Source organism: Quercus robur, chromosome 4, assembly GCF_932294415.1.
Source record: "Quercus robur chromosome 4, dhQueRobu3.1, whole genome shotgun sequence".
Lineage (NCBI taxonomy): Eukaryota > Viridiplantae > Streptophyta > Magnoliopsida > Fagales > Fagaceae > Quercus > Quercus robur.
Window position 1 is genome coordinate 24251403 of NC_065537.1, and position 20634 is coordinate 24272036.

At 32.2% G+C, this 20634-nt stretch overlaps 2 protein-coding genes and 1 long non-coding RNA gene across 30 annotated transcripts in view; 1 reads left to right on the forward strand and 2 right to left on the reverse strand.

The window, feature by feature from the left end:
• The window catches only part of LOC126720923 (receptor-like protein 6), a 142619-nt gene extending 131216 nt beyond the window's left edge, over positions 1-11403 (reverse strand). The window contains exon 1 of one of the 3 annotated variants that reach the window (XM_050423800.1): positions 10715-11403. In XM_050423800.1, coding sequence (XP_050279757.1) covers positions 10715-11281 — 567 coding nt within the window. In that variant the 5' untranslated portion in view covers positions 11282-11403. Of the gene's footprint in view, positions 1-10659 lie in introns of all 3 variants that reach the window. The other 2 variants (XM_050423798.1, XM_050423797.1) reach the window with 2 other exon arrangements.
• LOC126720924 (receptor-like protein 6) overlaps positions 1-20634 on the reverse strand; it is a 224904-nt gene that overhangs the window by 145349 nt on the left and 58921 nt on the right. For 10 of the 26 annotated variants that reach the window (XM_050423826.1, XM_050423825.1, XM_050423824.1 and 7 more), the window contains exon 3: positions 7998-8158. The exons of 12 other annotated variants lie outside the window; for them this stretch is intronic. The gene's annotated coding sequence lies outside the window, so the exon portion shown is untranslated. Of the gene's footprint in view, positions 1-4625; positions 5230-5315; positions 5482-7997; positions 8159-20634 lie in introns of those variants that run through there. 4 more of the 26 variants (XM_050423818.1, XM_050423817.1, XM_050423816.1 and 1 more) reach the window with 4 other exon arrangements.
• Positions 1-20634, forward strand: part of LOC126720934 (uncharacterized) — a 159688-nt gene that overhangs the window by 81709 nt on the left and 57345 nt on the right. The window contains exon 2 of the long non-coding RNA XR_007653743.1: positions 9592-9769. This is a non-coding gene — a long non-coding RNA (uncharacterized LOC126720934). The remainder of the gene's footprint in view (positions 1-9591; positions 9770-20634) is intronic.

A 20634-nucleotide genomic window follows, 5' to 3' on the forward strand; every position in this document is an offset into this window, starting at 1 on the left:
AGATGATGGAAAAATAAGAGAATAGTAAAGATTAAGTTTTTCTTCATGTGTGTTTGGTTGGAGGGATGGAAAACTCATTTGTTTGGTTAGGGTAAAAGGTGAGTGGATAGAATAAGTATTTTCTATAAATTTACTTTTTTGTCCTTATTTCATTATATATAAGAAGTAATTTATTTGTAATAAAATATTATTTATTTATTACTTAATAAAATAACATTTTATAAAAATTAAAACATTAAACATATTTTTTTTCTCTTTGTTATTATATTTATCACTTTTTTATATTATAAAACAATGGTGAAAAAAAGAGCACACACAAAGAGAGAGAGAGAGAGGAACAAACCAACAAAGAAAGAAAATGACTAATAGAAGGAAAAAAACAGGAAAGAGAGATGCATGTTCAATGACTTCAATATTTAAATTGAGGGTAAAAAAAAAAAAAAAGGAACTAGAATAACTAAGCAAATTCACCTGAGTTTCCTCTCTAAATGAGGGGGAAAAAGAACGTTTTGGTGGGCCTAGAGAGAAAATAGTGGGCCCTACCAATTTTTTCTCCTAAAATCAATCCAACCAAATACTCCAAAAAAAATCATTTTCTCTCCGCATTTTCACCCCTCTTCCATACCCCCTAAAATCCACTCAACCAAACAAACTCTAAGGTTCTTAGTTGAAATAACTCAACTAGCACTTTCTCTTTACATTATACTTGGATGGAAGCTGAGGTTGTGGATTAATACTCCACTCTGTGTGCATATTAAATTATCCATGCCTTTCTATGGTTTTGTACCTCCATGTGTAAAATTTTTATTCCTTCTTAGCATTGGAAGCACTATCTCTATGTAGCCAAAACGATTGGTTTATGAGATCTTGGTATTTTATTGAAAAATGAAATTTAGCTCATATTTTATAGATATTGCGAATATATAGCAATGGGAGAGCATTTTGTTCAAGGTTAATGATTCAAGAAGATATATAAGAACAATTGGATCTATTGTTGGTTCAAGCATAATAGCTACTTCCCCTATAGACTGCAATTATTAACTAATGCATATTAATCAGCTACTCTTCAGAAAAACCTTTATGTTGTGTTTGGGGCCTATAAGATGGAGGCAATCTAAAATTCATATTTTTTAGCATCTTGTAGTTTTGATAGATGTTTGATCAAATAACCTACATAAAAGAAGAAGTTAGATGTAACAAAAGCATACCATTCCCTTTTCAGGATCCCTACCTAATTTACTTGGAAAAAAAGAAAAGGTGAGTTTAGTGTTGCTATAAATTAGCAGAAAACTTAGTGTTGTCCTAACATAATATTTTTTATTTCATAAATTCAAGAGGCATTTAGGGCTCATAGAAAGAGTTATCAACATGAATAACAAGATCATAAATCAATTGGTTGGCAAGCAAACCTAGCCCATGATTCAATGTAGATTTTTATAAATAAATAAAATCATAATCATTGAAATTAAATTGGCAGAAGTTCCACCCATAACTCATGGTTAATGGAATTATATTTCCAAAGTGAAGTAATCTGGCTCAAGTTTTATGGTCTGTTGGAAAATGTACATAGTATCTTGTTTTAAGTATCACATTGCATTATGGATGAGTACTCTTCTCTCTGAGAACCTATAATGAATGCTGTTTTGTTTTTGAAGAATGGCCTTATGCAATTGGCAAGAGAGGAGGAAGCCTAGAAGCACAAGAAGTAAACCAAAGAGGCAATAGAAGAGGTGATTTGGTTATGCTCACTATACTGATGAGAACACATTGCTTTTTTTCTTTTTTTTTTGGTTAAAAGGATAGTATTATAAAAGCATTAGCCCGCTGGAAGGTGGGTATCAGGTACAAAAAGGCTGCTGCTAGCGGCTACATGAGTGCTATCATAGTTTAAGACCTCCATAACAGATAAGGAAGGGGTTATAATAGAAACAAAAAGCTCCGATTGAGCACACCCAATTTTTGCAAGAGAATCAGCTGCGCTATTAGCTTCCTTGTAGCAGTGAAGGAGATGGACTTGCTGGAAAGCTTGGAGAGTGTCCCTGTAATCATTGACCAAAGGTTGGGTTAGCCTATTAGAGTTGGATGGGGAGGAAAGAAGTTTAATAGCTTCAGCAGAGTCCACACATTTATAATGAGATTGTGGATATTAAGGTGCCTTGCCATATGAATGCCATCACGGAGTGCCCACAGTTCTGCCATGAGGATAGAGGCGGTGCCAATGTGCCTAGCAAAACCTTGAACCTAACCCCCCCCCCCCCCCCCTTCAAGTCATGGATGAGGCCTCCACCACCAGCTTTGTGGTCAATAATTGAAGCATCTGTGTTTAATTTGAACCAGCCGGAAGGGGGTTTAATCCAATTGCAGTTGGCTCGAGCTTTTGGCATGTGGGAAAGGGAAGGGGTTTTAAGGAAGTGAAATTCTGAGTTTTGGCAATACAATCCTGCAGCAAATAGGGGTCGGGCTGAGTATATTACAAGGCCACCTTATTTCTATTGATCCAAATGGACCAAAAGAGGAAGAGAAGGTGTCATGGGATACGATGGTGTCAAGAAGCAAGTTTGGAGGTGCAGTTGGCGTGAAGCCAATCTAAAATAGGCAATCCGAAAGTGTGGATGAGGCCAAAGGGAGGCCGAGACGATTCCAGAAGCTTACAAAATGAGGGCAGTCACAAAGCAAATGATTGATGGATTCAGAGCCAGAATTGCAGACAGGACATCTTTGATCAAGGTTTAACTCCCTTGAACCCAAAACTTCTCTGACAAGAATGCTATTGTATGTATAGAGCCATATGAAAATGAGGAGTTTTGGAAGAGCTTTCACCTTCCAAATCCAGGATAAGGAGGAAGTAGGGCGGTTCAAGGCATTTAAGCCTTTTGCTGCAATATAGGCTAACCGAAGTGTGAAATTTCCATCATTAGAAAAGGCCCAAGCTAGAGAATCCTCATCTGAGGATCCAAAATTTATAGGGACAGCTTGCAAAATGTTGAGAATAGGAGTAGGGAGGTCAAAGGAAAGATGGAAGTTCCAGTTGCCATTGCTATCAATCATGTGACTGACAAGCTGGTGTTCCTCTTCCATATTGAGAGGACCATGGAGATGGGATCGAAGAGTACCAGTGGGGGACCAGATATCAAACCAAAAGGATGTGTTGGTGCTAGAAGTGATAACCTTTCTCAACCCAGAATCAAGGAGATGCTTGGCTTCCTTGCACGCGACCTAGGTGCAAGAGCAGGCACCTTTAGAGGACCAAGGGTTGTTATTTGGGTTGTTGGAGAGGTATTTTGCCTTCAAGACCTGAGCCCAAGGGGAAGGATCTTCAGAGAGGATTCTCCAATTGAGTTTTGTAAGAAGGGCGAGGTTTCTAGGTCTTGACTCATGCAAGCCGAGCCCACCATGCTCTTTGGTAAGAGTAACTCTATTCCAATTAACCAAGTGCATCTTCCCTTTTTCTAGGGTGGAACCCCACAAGAAATTCTTATTGGCTCTATCAATCTCAATGCAAACTACGGCAGGAAGCAGAGCTCCTTGCATTACATAATCAGGCATGGGGTTTGATGAGGATTGAATGAGGACCCGTCTTCCTGCTAGGGAGAGCAGACTAGCTTGCCAACTAGAAAGCTTCTACTGAACCTTATGGACAACAAAATTGAAATCTCTAGTGCCTCGGTCCGCAAACATTAGAGGAAACCCAAGGTATCGATCAAAACTGTGAATAAAATATAGCCCTTCTTCATTGTTTGTATTCAAAACAAAAACCCGGCGATGCATAATCATTTCTTTTTCCTCACTTATTATTAGCTCAAAGTAGCATATTCAAGGTATTTTATTAAGTTGAATTTGAGTAATAAATTGGACATTTATTTTAAATTTTCTCTATCCTTCAAATGATTTTACATTTTTCGTTGTTAGCTTGAAATTTGCTAATCTATTCATTTGACTAGTTCCATTTTGACTAAGTTATGTTGTAGGCTATCAGAAGATATGTAAGAGTCATAAGCATGTGCTGGTTCGATACATTCTAAGGATGTTCCCATTCAAAGAATGACTAATCCAAAAGAAGAAAAAACTCTGTTACAACTTCCCTATAGAACCACATCCATTTCCACATAGATCTCCATGGCAAAAGCAATTTGTAAATCCAATTAGTCGAAACAACTTTTAGTTAACAAAAAATAGCTAAAAGTCCCTTATAAGTTAAAATGCCTCTATAATATTTCCCAAATAGCTAACAAATGAACAATGTTTCAATACATTTATTTTGCACTGCTTATCAAAAATCCAATTTCAACAAATTTTTAATTCATTTCTCTCTTCCTAACTTACACTCTCTCCCTCAACTAGACCAAGCTCTCTCTCTCTCTCTCTCTCTCTCTCTCTCTCTCTCTTCCTTTGAATAAAACCTCCATAGCTAATCAATAAATATTGAGGTTGATGAAGGCGTATGCTTTTTAAAATAGTAAAAGTAGTGTTTTTAGAGTTAGTTTAGCTAAAATTGTGTAGAGTCTAATGTGAATGCTCCAAGGCCCCAATTTAAATTGATACATTATGAGCTCCCCAAATAACAGTTAGCTTTTGGTAACATTCCAACCATTGGAATTCTATATTTCTAAAGAACTCAACAACCATAATATATTTCTACTCTATGCCATTGCCATTATATAGAGACTCAAATTAGTACACGCAAGAAATGTAGAAATCGCATCGTCTACAATCAATTATTGAACTTAAAGAGAAGCTTATATGAAAAAATAAAGATGTCAAGAGTTCATTATCCTCAAGACTGTCACTTAGTAACCGACCATAAGCAAGAAGCAGTTTCGTCGGACCTGACCTGGAAATCCAGTTAGAACATTAAGCTCTGACATCTTCATCATTGCCCAAGAAAAGTCCATTCGGAAGGTTGATCCATCATTTGAAGCATAAGCCCTTACCAGTCTTGTGATATTCTCATTAGCCAGAAACTGCTGATCAGCTAAAAGGAGTCCTCTCCCCTTTAATGATTGGCTGTGAATTCATGCAGACTCACTCATTTCCAATGATTCCATGGGTTAAGAAGAAGGCTGAGTGTTAGTCCTATTACTGTCTTGGCACCTTATTCTCATCTCAGTGAGAAAATCAGAAGCTACGGTTGGTTCAGGCTGCCCTGTCCCCTTGAAGTCAGAGAGGCGTTTCTGTATAAACTCCCAGCCAATCTTCCCAATGTTGCATGCACCTTCAGATGATCAAAAACTGTTGCAAACCAAAGAACATTTCAAACTCTTTTCAACTGCAAAAAACAAGTTTGTAAAATGAGAAAAGGCCTAGCTAGTAAGTACCTAGAAGATTGACTATTGCTCTTCCATCAAAACCTCTAAGGGCAAAAAGGTGAGGTGTCTGTGTTATATTATCACCCGGTCATGGAATCTCAGCCAATCCTTCATTGAAATATGAATGAGTGTTGTCCCTCCGGCCTGTTAACACTGGATAGAAAGGGCCACCAGCCTGTAATAGTTTTCACCAGAGAATTCCAATAAAAAGAGCAGCTAGATACTGCAAAATAAATAATATATATAAGAGAACAGACAAAAGCACAAAATAGCTATGCTTAGCTTGGCTGGTAAGAAGTGAAGGTAAAGGATTTGGAAACCATAGAAAAAATAAAGGAAAAAAATTCAACTCAACCAAGTGTATTGTAATTAGTTGACTGCAATAAGTTGAGTCTCTTGATTTCCAAGGCTAAGAACTGGAAAAAGAAAAATCAAATTTGTTAATTATGTATGAGATGTTTTTTCAAAAAGAGAAAAAATATATATGCGTGTAATATATGTATGAGATTTTATGAAATATTAGTATATTTAATTATGTAAGAGATTTTTATGAGCCTTTGATTTGTTTAATTAAGTATGATAATTTATGATCTTTCGTATTTTTTATATTTTATTTTCTATCTTTTATAGGTTTCAAAATTCAAGGTATTCAATTATTTTCATTTGTTTCAGTGACCAAAGTTTAAGTGGTCTATTGAGGTATATGTACAAACACTCAAAGACGCAGTTGTTTTGAACTTTTAATTAACTATATACAGAGAGTGCCAGTGCCTAAGCATAACTTAGTTCAATATCTGGAGTAGGAAAAATAAATGATTATTGAAAGGGAACTGCCAAATGAGGAGATTTACTTAATATAAGGACACAAAGAACAAACATAAAAAATGAAAACTATGTAATCGGGGAGAAGATAAATTATAGACACAAACGCAGTTTAGGCATTGCTAAAAGACAGAAGTCGCTATTTCAAAACAAATAAAAAATGTAAGAATTAATAGAGAAAAACTTCAAATTGCATTTAAAAGACAATATTATGATAAAATCTCTAAGCAGAGCTACTAACTGAAAAGTTTTCCAGGAACAAACTATCTTCAAGACACAAAAAAGATAAGCAATTTAATTTCACTAGATAGCTACCAAAGTCAAGGACACGTAGTCATACCAGTTCCTATGATAGGGAAAATATTCTGTGAGCTACTGATAAATGGAATCAATCACAGTCTGCATATCCAAAACTAAGTCCCAACCTCTAAAATTGGTTTTTTGACAACAGTCGTGCCTCTCAAAATTTTTGGAAATTTCAGTTTGCATCATACAAGCTCTCTCTCAAACGACCAGAGGTAGCAGAAATGACACTTTTGACGGCATCAGCAGCACTTCTAACCTTCAAATTTGAAGAAATTAGATTCTCAAGTAACAGATGAAGAGATGAATGAAGACATCCATAACAAGAAAAATCTTCTCCTAGGCATAAACTAAAGATGCCTATTCCTTGAACTATAACCAATTTGACAAAAAATAACTATAATCAGTACCACCTAAAGCCATTAAGAAGAACCTGATAAATTGAAGCAAGATTCACTAAAAAAAATAAGGGGAAGGAAAACGTAAATTCAAGTTGTAGCATAGCAGTCACAGAAGAAGTGTAACCTGTCGATTGAAGATGATGGTTTGGATTTGGGTGAATGGATCCCAACTATAGCATTGTTAAATGTGCATAACAAATAGCATACCAAAACCATCAGCAGGCATGAAAAGTGTAATTGAATACTAATTGATAACAATAAAACATAATGGCATCTAATTAAAAGCTATTCCTATGAGCAACTTTTGAATTCTACTTAGTGATAAAAGCAATAAAAACAATTATAGACAAACCAATTTCTTTGTTTTGAGACACAGAATTGTAGAGTTTCCTAGTTCTGAAGTTCAAACTCAAAATGAATCAACTAACGTCTCCTTCAAACGATGAATAATCCGCCAAAACTCGTTAGACCACAAACACCTAATTGGAATTAATTTGGATATTATTATCACAGCATACGTTATGAGCTCCCCCAATATTACTGAACTTTTGATAACATTCGAAACATTAAAATTCTAAATTTCTGATGAACTCAACAACCAAAACATATTTGCATGCAATTTTAACTGCTATTTCATCATTGTGACCATGACCAATGATGTCATTGCCTTTATATATAGACTCATATTAGCACAGGCAATAAATGTAGAAGTCACAGCATCTACAATCAAACATAGAACATAAGAGAAATTAATATGAAAGAATAAAAATATCAAGAGTTAATTATGGTCAAGACTGTCACATAAAAACTGACCAAAAGCAAGGAGCAGTTCCGTCAGACCGGACCTTGAGATCGAGTAAGAACATTAACCCCTGACATCTTCATCATTGCCCAAGCAAAGTCCATTCAAAAGGTTGATCTGGCATTTGAAGCATAAGGCTTGCCAGTCTCATGGTCTTCTAATTAGCCATCGATTGCTGATCGGCAAAAAGAGTCATCCCCCTCTTTTCAAGCTCTGAGAGTAGTGAGTGTCCAAACTTGACCCAGATGACATCTGGGATGACAATGCCTGCAAAAATGACATCCCCACTATAGACACACTCATTCCAATGATGCCATGGATGAAGAAGAAAAATGAGTTGTGGTCCTATTACTGTCTTGGCACCTCATTCTCATCTCAGCGAGAAAAATCAAAAAATATAGTTGGGTCAAGCTGCCTGGTCCCCTTGAAGTTAGAGAGGTGTTTCTGTATGAATTCATAGTCAATCATCCCAATGTTGTGTGCACCTTCAGATGATCAAGAATCCAATACAAGTACATACATTCCTGAAAAGTGGAAAGGAACCTTTATTTATTTATTTATTTTTTTAAATCAAGTGGAAAGAAACTTAAAAATTAAAATTTGTCTTTTACAATTTAAAAAGAAATTATAAAGGAACCAAAATTATGAAACAATGTATTTTCTAATATATTAGTATATAAGAATATACCTAACACCTGTGTTTGCATATATCAAATTCTTCTTCAATGAGTTTCTCCATGAGCATTCTTCATGGATCTTCGTATCTTGTTATGTCATTCTCCAAAAACAATATTCAATAGCCATTTCGGTTTTCCACTTGAGAACACAAGATAACCCAAAAACAATCCAAACACAAATCCACAGCCATACCCCAATAATACAACTTTCCAATTAAACCCATTTTCAAATTTAAAATCATCTTCTTGAATGGTGGATGGTGGTGGTGGTCCCTCGTCAATGCCACAAGCTTTTGTCATTGGAAATCCACATAACCCCCGGTTACCATTGAAAGAATCATTCGTAAATGTATTGAATTGTTTACCTTGAGGTATCTGACCAGAAAGATAGTTTTTTGATAGGTTTAAAATTGCCAGTGATGTTATATCTACTAATTGTATAGGAATTTCACCTGTGAGCTTGTTTGAGGAGAGATCTAACCATTCAAGATTGGTTAAATTTCCCAACGATGGAGGCACATGACCTGAAAGATTATTGTGTGAAAAATTAAGCCCCTTCAGTGACCGAAGCTCTCCAATTGCCTTTGGAATTTCTCCTTTGAAATTGTTGTTGGAGAAATCGATGGTTGTGAATAGACTTTGGATTTTTACCAATTCAATGAAAAGCCCTTTCATTGCCACTGTCACGGAATCTTGATAATAATCATCACCCATATATTTCAATTTACCTTTGTTCACACTCGCATTCATCATGGCTTTTAAATACTTAAAAAGGTTTGTCGGCAAATGCCCATGGAACTCATTTTGAGAGAGATCTATGATTCGCAAATTTGGGAATGGGAATTTGGTCTTGGGATTGCCTAAGGCACCATGAAAGTAGTTTGATCGCAAGATAAGAACCCGCAACTCTGGAAGAGTTTCCAACCAAAGAGGGAAAGTGCTATTAATCTTGTTGTTACCAAAATCTAGAACTTCCAACTTTCTACAACAGACCAATGATTGTGGCAATGACCCTTCAAAATGGTTGCCATTGAGTTTAAGACTTCTCAAGCGACATCCCTTTGCAAATTTCATTGGGAGGGTGCCATTAAGACTGTTATTTTGTAAATCCAGATCTATGAGATTGTCACTAAAGTTTCGAAAACATGGAGGAATCATGTTACTCAAGTGATTATAAGACAAATCAAGGTACTCAATAGAACTAAGATTGCAAAATGAGGAAGAGATTTGTCCAGTTATATTATTCCTGGAGACTGAAAAGAAGTATATGCCTAGTGGAGGTACTGGAAGTGGTCCTTGAAGCAAGTTAGAACGAAAATCAAGATATTCCAAGTTCTTCCACGGAAGGTGTCCTACACTTGTCAATGAGTTGTATGAAAGATTCAAGTAAGACAATGAATCCTTCCCCGCCTCCAAAAACCACTTTGGAATATTGCCTTTGATTTGGTTGTGGGAAAGGTCTAAGCGTTCAATATATTCTGCAGTTTGTAAAAAGTGTGGAATTTCAGTTATGTTGGAAGAAGACAACTGTAATGAAACAATTTTGCGTAAGATATTGGTGGCAAAGGTGAAGGAGCTTAGTGACAGGAGAGGATTATTTGACATTGCAAGATATTGAAGATTTTCGAGCTTAAAGAATATTTTTGACTCCACATTGCCACTTAAATTATTGAAGGAGACAACTAGATTACAAAGGCTCACCAATTTAGAGATTGACAATGGAAGGGGACCACTTAGATTGTTATTATTCAACCAAAGCTCAAGCAATGAGTTATGCTGGAAATCGCCAATATGCCCAGTGAATTGGTTATAACCAAGATTTAAGTAACGCAAAGATGGTATTGCATACACCCAAGATGGTATTGTCCCATTCAATAAGTTACCAGATAAGGCGAGAAATTCTAGATTGGAAGCAATCTTGTTGACTAGTTGACTATTAGAAGAATTATTTGAAGAGAAAATTTGGGTCAAGTTTGTCGAAAGCTGCCCTATGAAATTGTTGTGTGAGAGATCTAAGTCCGTAAGAACTTCAGAGTTTAGGAGGGACCATGGAAACTGACCACCAAAGTTATTATATGAGAGGTCCAAAGAAGTGATTTGTGTGAGATTAAGAAGAAATGTTGGATATGATCCTACAAAATTGCAATTACTGAGGTACAATTTTTTTAAGGACTTGAGATTGCTCCAGTTATACGTTGGAAGGGAACCGGTGAGATTGTAGTTGTAACGTACATCAAGCAGCTGGAGGTTTGGGAGGAGTAATATATTATCTGGGAATCTCCCTTTCAATCCACAATCATAAAGATGAAGAGATGTCAAAGAGGAAGACAAATTCATGAAAGAATTAGGTGGAACAGAAGACATGTTAACCCCATCCAAAAAAAGTTCAGTTAGATGGGTTAGGTTTTGAACAAGCCTTTTCAAACTAGGCGTTTCTATTCTCATGCCATAATTCCAAGAGAGATCAAGTGAAACCAATTTGGATAAGTGGGAGATTTCGGAAGGGACATTACCAGCAACGGAGGAGTCAGTGAGGTTGAGATGCGTCATGTTCGCAAAGCCACCAAACTTAGATGAAATTGCGGAGCCATGGAAATCGTTCAAAGCGAGGTTGAGCCGCTGGAGATGGCGAAGAGAGAAAAGGGTGGTATTGGGATGGATGGGACCTTCAAGCCCACTGCAACTGAGGTCGAGACCAATGACATGACCTGTCATCGTATCACAGGTGACCCCATCCCACCCACAACAATCTGTACCCATTTTCCACGAATTCTTCGGAGGATTATAAGAATAATAATCACACATATAACGAGAATCGCCGACAGAAAAAGAGTTTCTGAAATGGAGCAAAGCAGAGGATTGGTGTGAATGGCAAAGAGGCGTTGATGAATTAAAAGAGAGAGAAGAGGAACAATTATTAGGTTGAGAAAGCAAGAGGAAGCAAATGAGTAAGAGTAATACCCGCTCCATATTTGCTCTAGGTGGTTTTAGAAATCAGATTCAGAAGGAATGATAAGAAATATTTTGGGTGTTCTTTTAGGAAATGAGATGGCAGAGAGACATATATTTATAGGCGAGAGACCATAACTACGTTTATCAAATCAGGTAAATGTAGACAATTCTAATCCCTCGTCTTAGCTTTATTTTATGGGTTGGGCCAATGACTTGGAAAATTAAAGGTCTTGTGGGTCACACTCTATTACATATATATCTTTTTTTTTTTTTTTTTGGGTGGTATTACATATATATCTTTAATATCTATGGTCTTGCGGGCTAAAATTCTTGTGGCTGTGGGTTCCTAGCGTACAGTGTAGAGTTTTTAGACTATAGAATTAGAGTAATGTTACCGTTACAAATTATTTTATAATATTTTTATAAAATGTCGATATGATCAACCTCTTATCAGTTTTTATCTAAGTCTATTATTAATATCACTTTTTAATTTACCAATAATCACTTATCATATCAGTAATTGATAAAAAAATTTGTAAAATAATTTGTATCTCTAGTATTATTCATAATTATTTGATGTAGATTCATTGATGTATAAAAAGTAGCTTCTTATTAAATAAATAAATAACTAAAAAGTAGCTCTGACAATGAAAAAAAATCAGGTTTATTCGGGTTAGCTATATCTATTATTTATCATAATAGCTACTGTTTATTAAAAATAATAATAATTTTATCAACTTTAGATTTCAATTGGCTCATACTTTTAAGTTTTGTCTCTACCTATTTAGCATTTAGGACCATCATGGAAATAATTAACTTATGACAATAGTGCTAGACATTTAGCAGTCAAGAACTCAAAATCAGAAGGTTTCGGAATTTCTAAGCATTGCTCAGTTCTCATTTCTTATTATTTATACATACATTTTTTTTGTTGTGGGGGTGGTGGCATTTAGGAATCTTCCAAAGTAATATTTAAGAAACATTTAATTAGTAGCTCTATCTCTTAAAATTTGTATGTTTGGAGAAAATAATCACAACTTGTTTTAAATCATTGATATACCAGATCCCTTCAACCATGCAAACGACTAATACCGTTAGAAGACTTTAATCTTGTTAACGTCTCACTAAACCTTTGGTCATTGTTTGAAACTTCCAAAGACTTAGAAAGTTATAGTCAGGGCCGGTTTAACAGTTGATGCAATTGGTGCAATCGCCTAAGGCCCTAAATAAAAAAAGGCTCCACTTGTAAAAAAAAATTATATATATAAAATATATTTATCTATATATTTTAATTAAAAAAAATTTGAACACTTTTATTGGTCAAAAAAATGAATTAAAAAGACCCCATTATATCCTAAAATGCAAAAAATTAAAAAGGAAAAAATAAAAATAGTCAAACTTCAGCTCATAAAATTAAATTTGAGGAGACAAGTTCATTAACTTATTCTTAAAATATGCTAAAATCAAAATTAATACTAGACAAATTCATTAATAATACAACATAATTGTCTTGAAAAAAGCTAATATAGAGATTATAAATTTCAAAAACAAAATAAAAATCTCTTGTCTCTCCGCCTCTCCATCTATATTCTTACAGTCTTACCTTTCTTTTTTCATAAACTCAGTCAATTAGTCTAGCTTAAAAATTTTCTTTGTTGATTCTAGCATACTAGTCGGCAGTCACAGGAGGTATTCTTCTTCAGTTCTTCCCCTCTTTCTCTTCGTGACTTTGTCTTTCCGAAGACTCAGAGTCTTCTATTTATTTAACTTAAAGGGTTTGTTTGGATAAAACTTATTTTGCTAAAACTGAAAACTGAAAACACCGTAGTAAAATAATTTTTAAATGTGTGAATAATACTGTATGACCCATTTTTAATGAAAAAATTGTTGAAAAGTGAAGTTTATGGGTCCGTAAATAATGCACAAATACACTATTCTGGGTCAAAAGTTACAACTTCTATTCATAACAGTGATAAACAGTAACATTTTATTCCTGAAACGCGTGCCCAAAAAAAAAAAAAAAAAATTGAAACGTAAATGTGAAACGTAGCTTCAGTGAATTCAAACATATACAAATTATATATATTTTTAGTTTGTTTTATGGGATAGTGGTACCCTTCTCTCCTATTAATGATAGGAGTAGGAGTGTAAGACACGTTTTTTCTTTAAAACTATGGGACACGTTTTCTCTTGTTTTGCTATGATAGCTGTTCTACCCCTCTTGGTACCCTTCTCTCCTATTAATGATAGGAGTAGAGTGTAAGACACGTTTTTTCTTTAAAACTATGGGACACGTTTTCTCTTGTTTTGCTATGATAGCTTTTCTACCCCTCGTGGTACCCTTCTCTCCCATTAATGATAGGAGGAGTGTAAGACACGTTTTCTCTTGTTTTGCTATGATAGCTTTTCTACCCCTCGTGGTACCCTTCTCTCCCATTAATGATAGGAGGAGTGTAAGACACGTTTTTTCTTGTTTTGCTATGATAGCTTTTCTACCCCTCTTGGTACCCTTCTCTGCCATGATAATTGATAGGAGTAGAGTGTAAGACACGTTTTTTCTTTAAAACTCAGCCGTAGGCATAGGATGATGGACTCAGAAGTAGTGGAGTACAGCTGAACAGGCTGGTCGGCTTCCCGCACTTTTTTTTTTTTTTTTTATCTGATACTTTATCTATTATTTTTGGGTCATTCCATCAAGTGTTTTGGACACTCATTAACAATTTATTTTAAGAAAGTTTTAATATTATTTTTATAAAAAATAAAAAAAATTGTTAAAATATTAATTAATTTTTTTCATTTTCCATAAAAACTTTCTTTAAATGGATTATTAACCGGTGCCTTAAGAGCACTCGTTAGCATTTTCTTAAATTATTATATTAATTAATAATTTAATGTGTATCACATCAACTCATTTGTATTATAATAATGACACTAATTTATTAAACTTTGTATTAAATTAATTTTTATTTGTGCAGGTTTAAACTTTAAAGTGGTTATGGCTTTAGAAAAATTGCAATAATCAGGTTCTACTATGTGTATGTTTGGATAGCATGTCTCACGTCTGCGTCCGCGTTTTCCTTTTTTTTTTTTTTTTTTTTTTTTTTTTTTTTTTTTTTTTTTTTTTTTTTTTTTTTTCAGCTGCATATTGTTGACTTTTTAGCCATGAACAGTGACTTATATACTGTTCATGGGTCTCACAAACTCCACTTTTTATCAACTTTTTCATTAAAAATGGGTCCCACGGCACTATTCACACATTTAAAAATTATTTTGCTACAGTGTTTTCAGTTTCAGTTTTCAGTTTCAGCAAAAATAAGCTCAATCCAAACGGACCCTATGTCACAAGAAAGATTAAGTGGATTAGCTATATTATCAATTGAAAAAGAAATATTAGGGGAACTTAAATACAAAAACTTAACTAGTAATTTTGCATCTCAGAAACTAAGAAAAATAGATTTTAAATATAAAAAAAAATTCAATATATATATATATATATATTATTTGATTAATATTTAATTATAAAAATGCCTCATTTAAAATTTTTGCCTAAGACCCCAAAAGTTGTTGAAGAGGCCCTGGTTATAGTCTTGAAATTTTGGATTATATAAAAATTGTTTGATCTAAATTATAGAATTACAAATTGAACATGTGACAATAATCAAACTTGTAACAATCATGTTAACATGATCAGTTTTAGGTCATCCATTGCTTTTTCCTCAAATAAATTAAAATTTTAAATTTAAATTGTCTATAATTACATATCTAGTTATCTACTCTTTAGTATCCCATGCAGTAATCAAGAAAATTCAAGAAAGAATATTTTTATATAACACGTATTTATTCAAGTTTAAGCTCCAAATTACATCCTCCAACTTAAACTTATTTTCAAATCAATCATTTAAGTTTTTTCTTTCTTTCATTTCAATCTTTAACTTTAAATATATTTTCAATTTAGTCATTCCAATAACTTTGAAGATATTTTCCATTCCTTTTGCTAAGGAAATTATATATATGCCAATAAAATTCTTGTGTATTCTAGTTGCATTCTCATTCCTAGTCAATGAAACATTTCTAAAGCCTTTTTAGATCAACTATTGACAAAAATTTATTTGTTGTCGCTTTTATTTTACTTCATGCTAAATCACAAGAGCTACTTTCAAATAGGATGGCATTTATATTGATAAATATGTTTTTTTCCCTTTATACTTATATATATATATATATATATGAGATAATTACAACATGCTACTAAGTTCATTATACATGAAGAGATGTCAATTCAACTACAAAACTCTTGGTCAGCATATAATCTTTTTTAGATTGTAACAAAATTGTTCAGCATATCAAACCATGAGGCATTTGCTCGTTGCCCCTACTCTGTGCATCTCTAATGTGGGAAAGAAAGCAAGGAAGGGACCTCTACAGTGCTTAAAATATTTTGTTTTTGTTTATTTTTTTTTTTCCCTTATGTAAAACTCATATTTCTTATTATTTAATAAATACTATGAAAATATAAATTAGTATTGTTATAAACTTTTAATCTTTTTAACCATCTTTTGATAATTTTGGTCAAAGTGCAAATAATTTTCTTTCATAAATACCCTTAAGTTATTACTATTTGTTATATAATGGACAGCATTTTTCTAAATATGTATACATCCATATGTAATATTTTAATAACAACTAATTGGGGGGAGTTGGCTTAGGGGTAACAACTAAGAAAAATTTAATTAGTTGCTTTTATATCTTAAAATTTTTATGAAAGAAAATGATATCATTCATTTTTTAAGTCATTGATATGCCAAATTCTTTCAACTTTGAAAATGTGTGACACCATCAGAAGTCTTTTTTTTTTTTTTTTTTAAAGGGAAATAACATTAGAAAACTTAAATACTATTAGTGTTTTAACAAGTCTTTGATCATTCTTTGGAACTTCGAAAGACTTTGAAAATTCAAGTCTCGAAATTTTTTTCTTTAATTGCTATAATCTTGGAATTTTGGACTATATTAGAATTGTTTGATGCAACTTGCAAAGTTATAGACAAAACATGTGGCAATTGATTAAACATGTAGCAATCATGTTATCTAAATAAGCTCTATGTCATCCCTTTCTTTTTGTTCAAATTAATTGAAAAAATGATTTATGAATAGCAGTACCCATTTTCCCGTGTAATAATCATGAAAAATCATTTTCACAAACGGTACTTGGAATCTGAAGCTCTAGGAGGAAGACAAGCAAGTTCAAAATGATGTCATCTAGATTTAGTTAACAAACTTATCAAAACAATGTCACTCAAATGAATCCTCATTGAACCAAAATATTACTGTTTACATTAACTATACGGTACCATTTTGTAGCTGAGCTGGAATATGACTATTGGAAACATAGCCTTTATTACAACTTACAAAATACATAACTTTAATATATTTTCAAATTAAACATTTATATTTCATGTCCCCCCATTTTAGTCTTTCAATTGTGATCTAGTATCAATTTAGTCATTTGTCAATTTTGTCCGATCTCACCATAAGTTTTAGATTTTTCACTTTATAAAACGATGTTGTTTTAGTGAATTCAATGAGGTGGATCAAACAGAAGAGCTAAATTGAAAATGAATGAAAATTAAAGGACTCAAATAAAAAAAAATTAAAACAGAAAAAACAGTGAAAAAAAAACACCGAGTTGAGAACAATGCAAAATTTGAGTAAAATTTCAAATTTAGCCTATATTTAGTGAGTTTTATTCAATAAATCAATTAGATCATTTATAGAGAAGGATAAACATAATTTAATTAAAATTTGTTTAAAGAAAATCAAACCTAAGTTAATCCAAACTATATACAGTATGTTTTGTGTATAGTTGCATTGTTTATAAAATTTAAAAAAAAAAAAAAAAAAACGTGAATGATAATTTGTTCAAATTAAAACTCCAAAAAGTTGTCAGGCCCTATATTTTCTTAGAAGAGAGGAAAGTATCACTAATCTTCACATTAATAATAGTGTTGATGGATGTAATAAATCCTGAAACTACTTGGGTTGGTGTCTATGAATGATTCCTATATATACAAACTTAAGCGGTTTGTGTACGCTGTGAAAGGGTGACGAAAAATATGGAGTGAATTTTGTGGCTAGGGGTTGGTAGGTTTTTGGCCTACAAGAACCCAGTAGGAGGCGATAAGGTCCAAAACCACGATTATCAGCCAAGACACAATTCTAATCCCTAGTGTTAGCATATTTTATGGGTTGGGTGCTTTAATTTTCTTTACCTTCTCAACTCTCATTATCTTTTAGAAAATACTTTAACCCAGTAAAATGTTTCAAAAAGTCTTTGGCCCATGACATGGAAAATTAAGGTCTTGTGGGTCACTATATTAACTAGCATGAATTGTCTCTTATGCGTTACATTATTATTATTATTATTATTTTTTTTATTTTTTTATTTTATTTTTTTTTTGACTGGATGGGTTACTCTATTTTTTTAAGACAACCAAAATTCAATTCAGTTTACCCACGTGACTATCTTTTGCTTAAGCTAAGTAGAAATATTAATTATTACCAAAATATTAAGTTACTTATTAATTTTTAAGGTGTTTATTCCATGTAAAACTCTATTACCTAAGCTTTAATAAATTTAATATTCTATTACACCTAAAGTTCATTTATTAGAAATTATAAAAATTATAAAATAAAATTTAATACATATTTTTTTGATAATCTATTATAGTTTTGTGTTTTAAATAATTTATTTTAAATGAAACTCTATTACCAAAATATTAAGTTGCTTATTAATTGTTAAAATGTTTATTCCATGTAAAACTCTATTACCTAAGCTTTAATAAATTTAATATTCTATTACACCTAAAGTTCATTTATTAAAAATTTAAAAATAAAATAAAATAAAATTTAATACATATTTTTTTGATAATCTATTATAGTTTTGTGTTTTAAATAATTTATTTTAAATGAAACTCTATTACCAAAATATTAAGTTGCGTATTAATTGTTAAAATGCTTATTCCACGCAAAACTCTATTACCTAAGCTTTAATAAATTTAATACTCAATTACAACTAAAGTTCATTTATGAAAAAGTAAAAGATAAATAAAATAAAATATCATACTTATTGTTTGATCATCTATTATAGTTTTGTGTTTTAATGTAGTAAACTACATATTACATGTTGTGCTCATGCCGAGTGACTCAAGATATATTGCACATAAAATTAAAGAGTTTTTGTCATGTGACTAACTAATTATTTAGATAGTTAATTTACTCTTGACTAACTAATTATTAAAACGGTTTTGATAGTAATAGTAAAATGTTTTATTTCTTTTACATAAAATTTTAATTTATGGCAGAAGAATTCTACTAGAATACATAAAATTAAATAATACTATGTGAGAGAGAGAGAGTATTTAGGGATAATAAAACAAATATGCAAGATAATCAATAGACATGATATTATACAATAAATAATTTAAATGAATATGTACATTTTATACAAGATATGGTGGGACGAGCAAAATCTATCCCATCCATTTGTTTATTTTAATGGGAAAAAATTGCATAGAATAGAACACACAAAATGGATCAAACAAGGCCAAGATTGTCAATGTAACAACTAAGAAAAGTTTAATTATTGGCTTTATCTCTTAAATTTAGTATGAGAGGAAATACACACACACACACACACACATATATATATATATATATATCACTGTTGTTTTTTTAAGTCTTTGATTTGCCAAATACCTTCAATCTTGAAAACGTGTGGGACAAGGGTATAAAATCGTGAAGAACATTTCTTTGGAATTTTGAAGACATGGAAAGTTATTTTTATTTTTTATTTTTCTAGAAGTAAAGACTTGGAAAGTTATGTGTTATAGTCTTCCTTCTATTAGCCAATGTGAAATTTGGACTATAAAATAGTTTGTTTCAAATTGCAAAGTTGCAAACTGAAGATGTAGGAATCATGTTATCTTTGTCCCTGTATTGACCCAACAATCATGTTATCAATTTATCATGTGGCAATCATGTTATCATATAGCAATCATGTTATACGGATCTCCATTTTTTTTTCTTTTTACTCAAAGTAAATAATAATGTTTAACTAAACACAAATGTAATTCAATTTATTTATATAACAAATAAGAGGGAGGAAGGACAAAATTGTAGATTAAATCATATTTACATTTAAGTTAGTTTTTTTTTTTTTGGATAAAAAAAATAAGTAAGTTAGTTTTGAAAGTCGAAAAAAATCAGATTATCCGGCTCAGATGTAAAAAATTAAAAAATCCTTATAAACAAGTATCATAATAATTTCATTTTGATAATCTATCATAATAATTTCATATACCTTAGATCTAGATTCACTCGTATTGATACCTTTAGCGGATATATTTTTAATTTTTTATTACCATCAGCTTGTAAAAATAATTGTTGAATTGCTCAGTTCTCATTTGCTACAGAAAAGAGTCAAAAGACTTGTCCATGTTTCTACCCAAAGTCCTCTTTTTAAAGTCATTGATCTGCTGCGAGATTCCTTCACCCTTTGGAAACGTATTTCACCATTACAAGAGTTTTACCAGCCTAAATTTTGGATTATAATGTGTTGACGTTTAACGTGAAAAGACATGGGAAGTCATGTTTTTCTGTGGGGTCCATCTATTATTATCTACCCTAAATTTTGGACTATAGAATTGCTTGTTCAGACTACTGAGTCGTTGCAAATTGAAAATGTAGCAAGCAATCATTAAATGCCTAGCGACCATCTTGTCTGGGTGTCTGAATTAACCATGCTAGCAATGGTTAGCAGGGACTGTTTAATGTTATATATTTCTTTTTGCTCAAATCATTTTTATTTTTAACAAAAACAAAATTAATAATTACATGAAGAAAATTTTATTAAAAAATTATATGTATTACAAATTATATCCTCTAATTTTATTTCATTTTGTTTCTTTAATTTAAATAATTTTTTTTTCATTTTCATTTTTTTTACTATTTAGACTGTGTTTGGGTTCTGCGTTGCGTTGCTGCATCTGCGTTTCTTAGGAGTAAAACATGGGAGAGTGGAATTCAAACAATTTGTTAGGAGTAAAATGTGGGAGTGGAATTCAAACGTGTTAAGGGTTTTTTTTTTTTTTTTTTTTGAATTTGAAAAGAAAAAGGGTCGGCCATTGTTTTTTTTTTTTTACAAAACGTAGGATTTTTTTTTTTTTTTTTTTATACAACGTGGCTTTTTTTTGTTTTTAGTCACCACCAACATTTCAAAATTAAATTTAAAAAAAAAAAAAAAAAGAAGAAAGAGTTAACGTGATACATATATATATATATATATATATATATAAAGTAGAACTCAAATTTAGTGC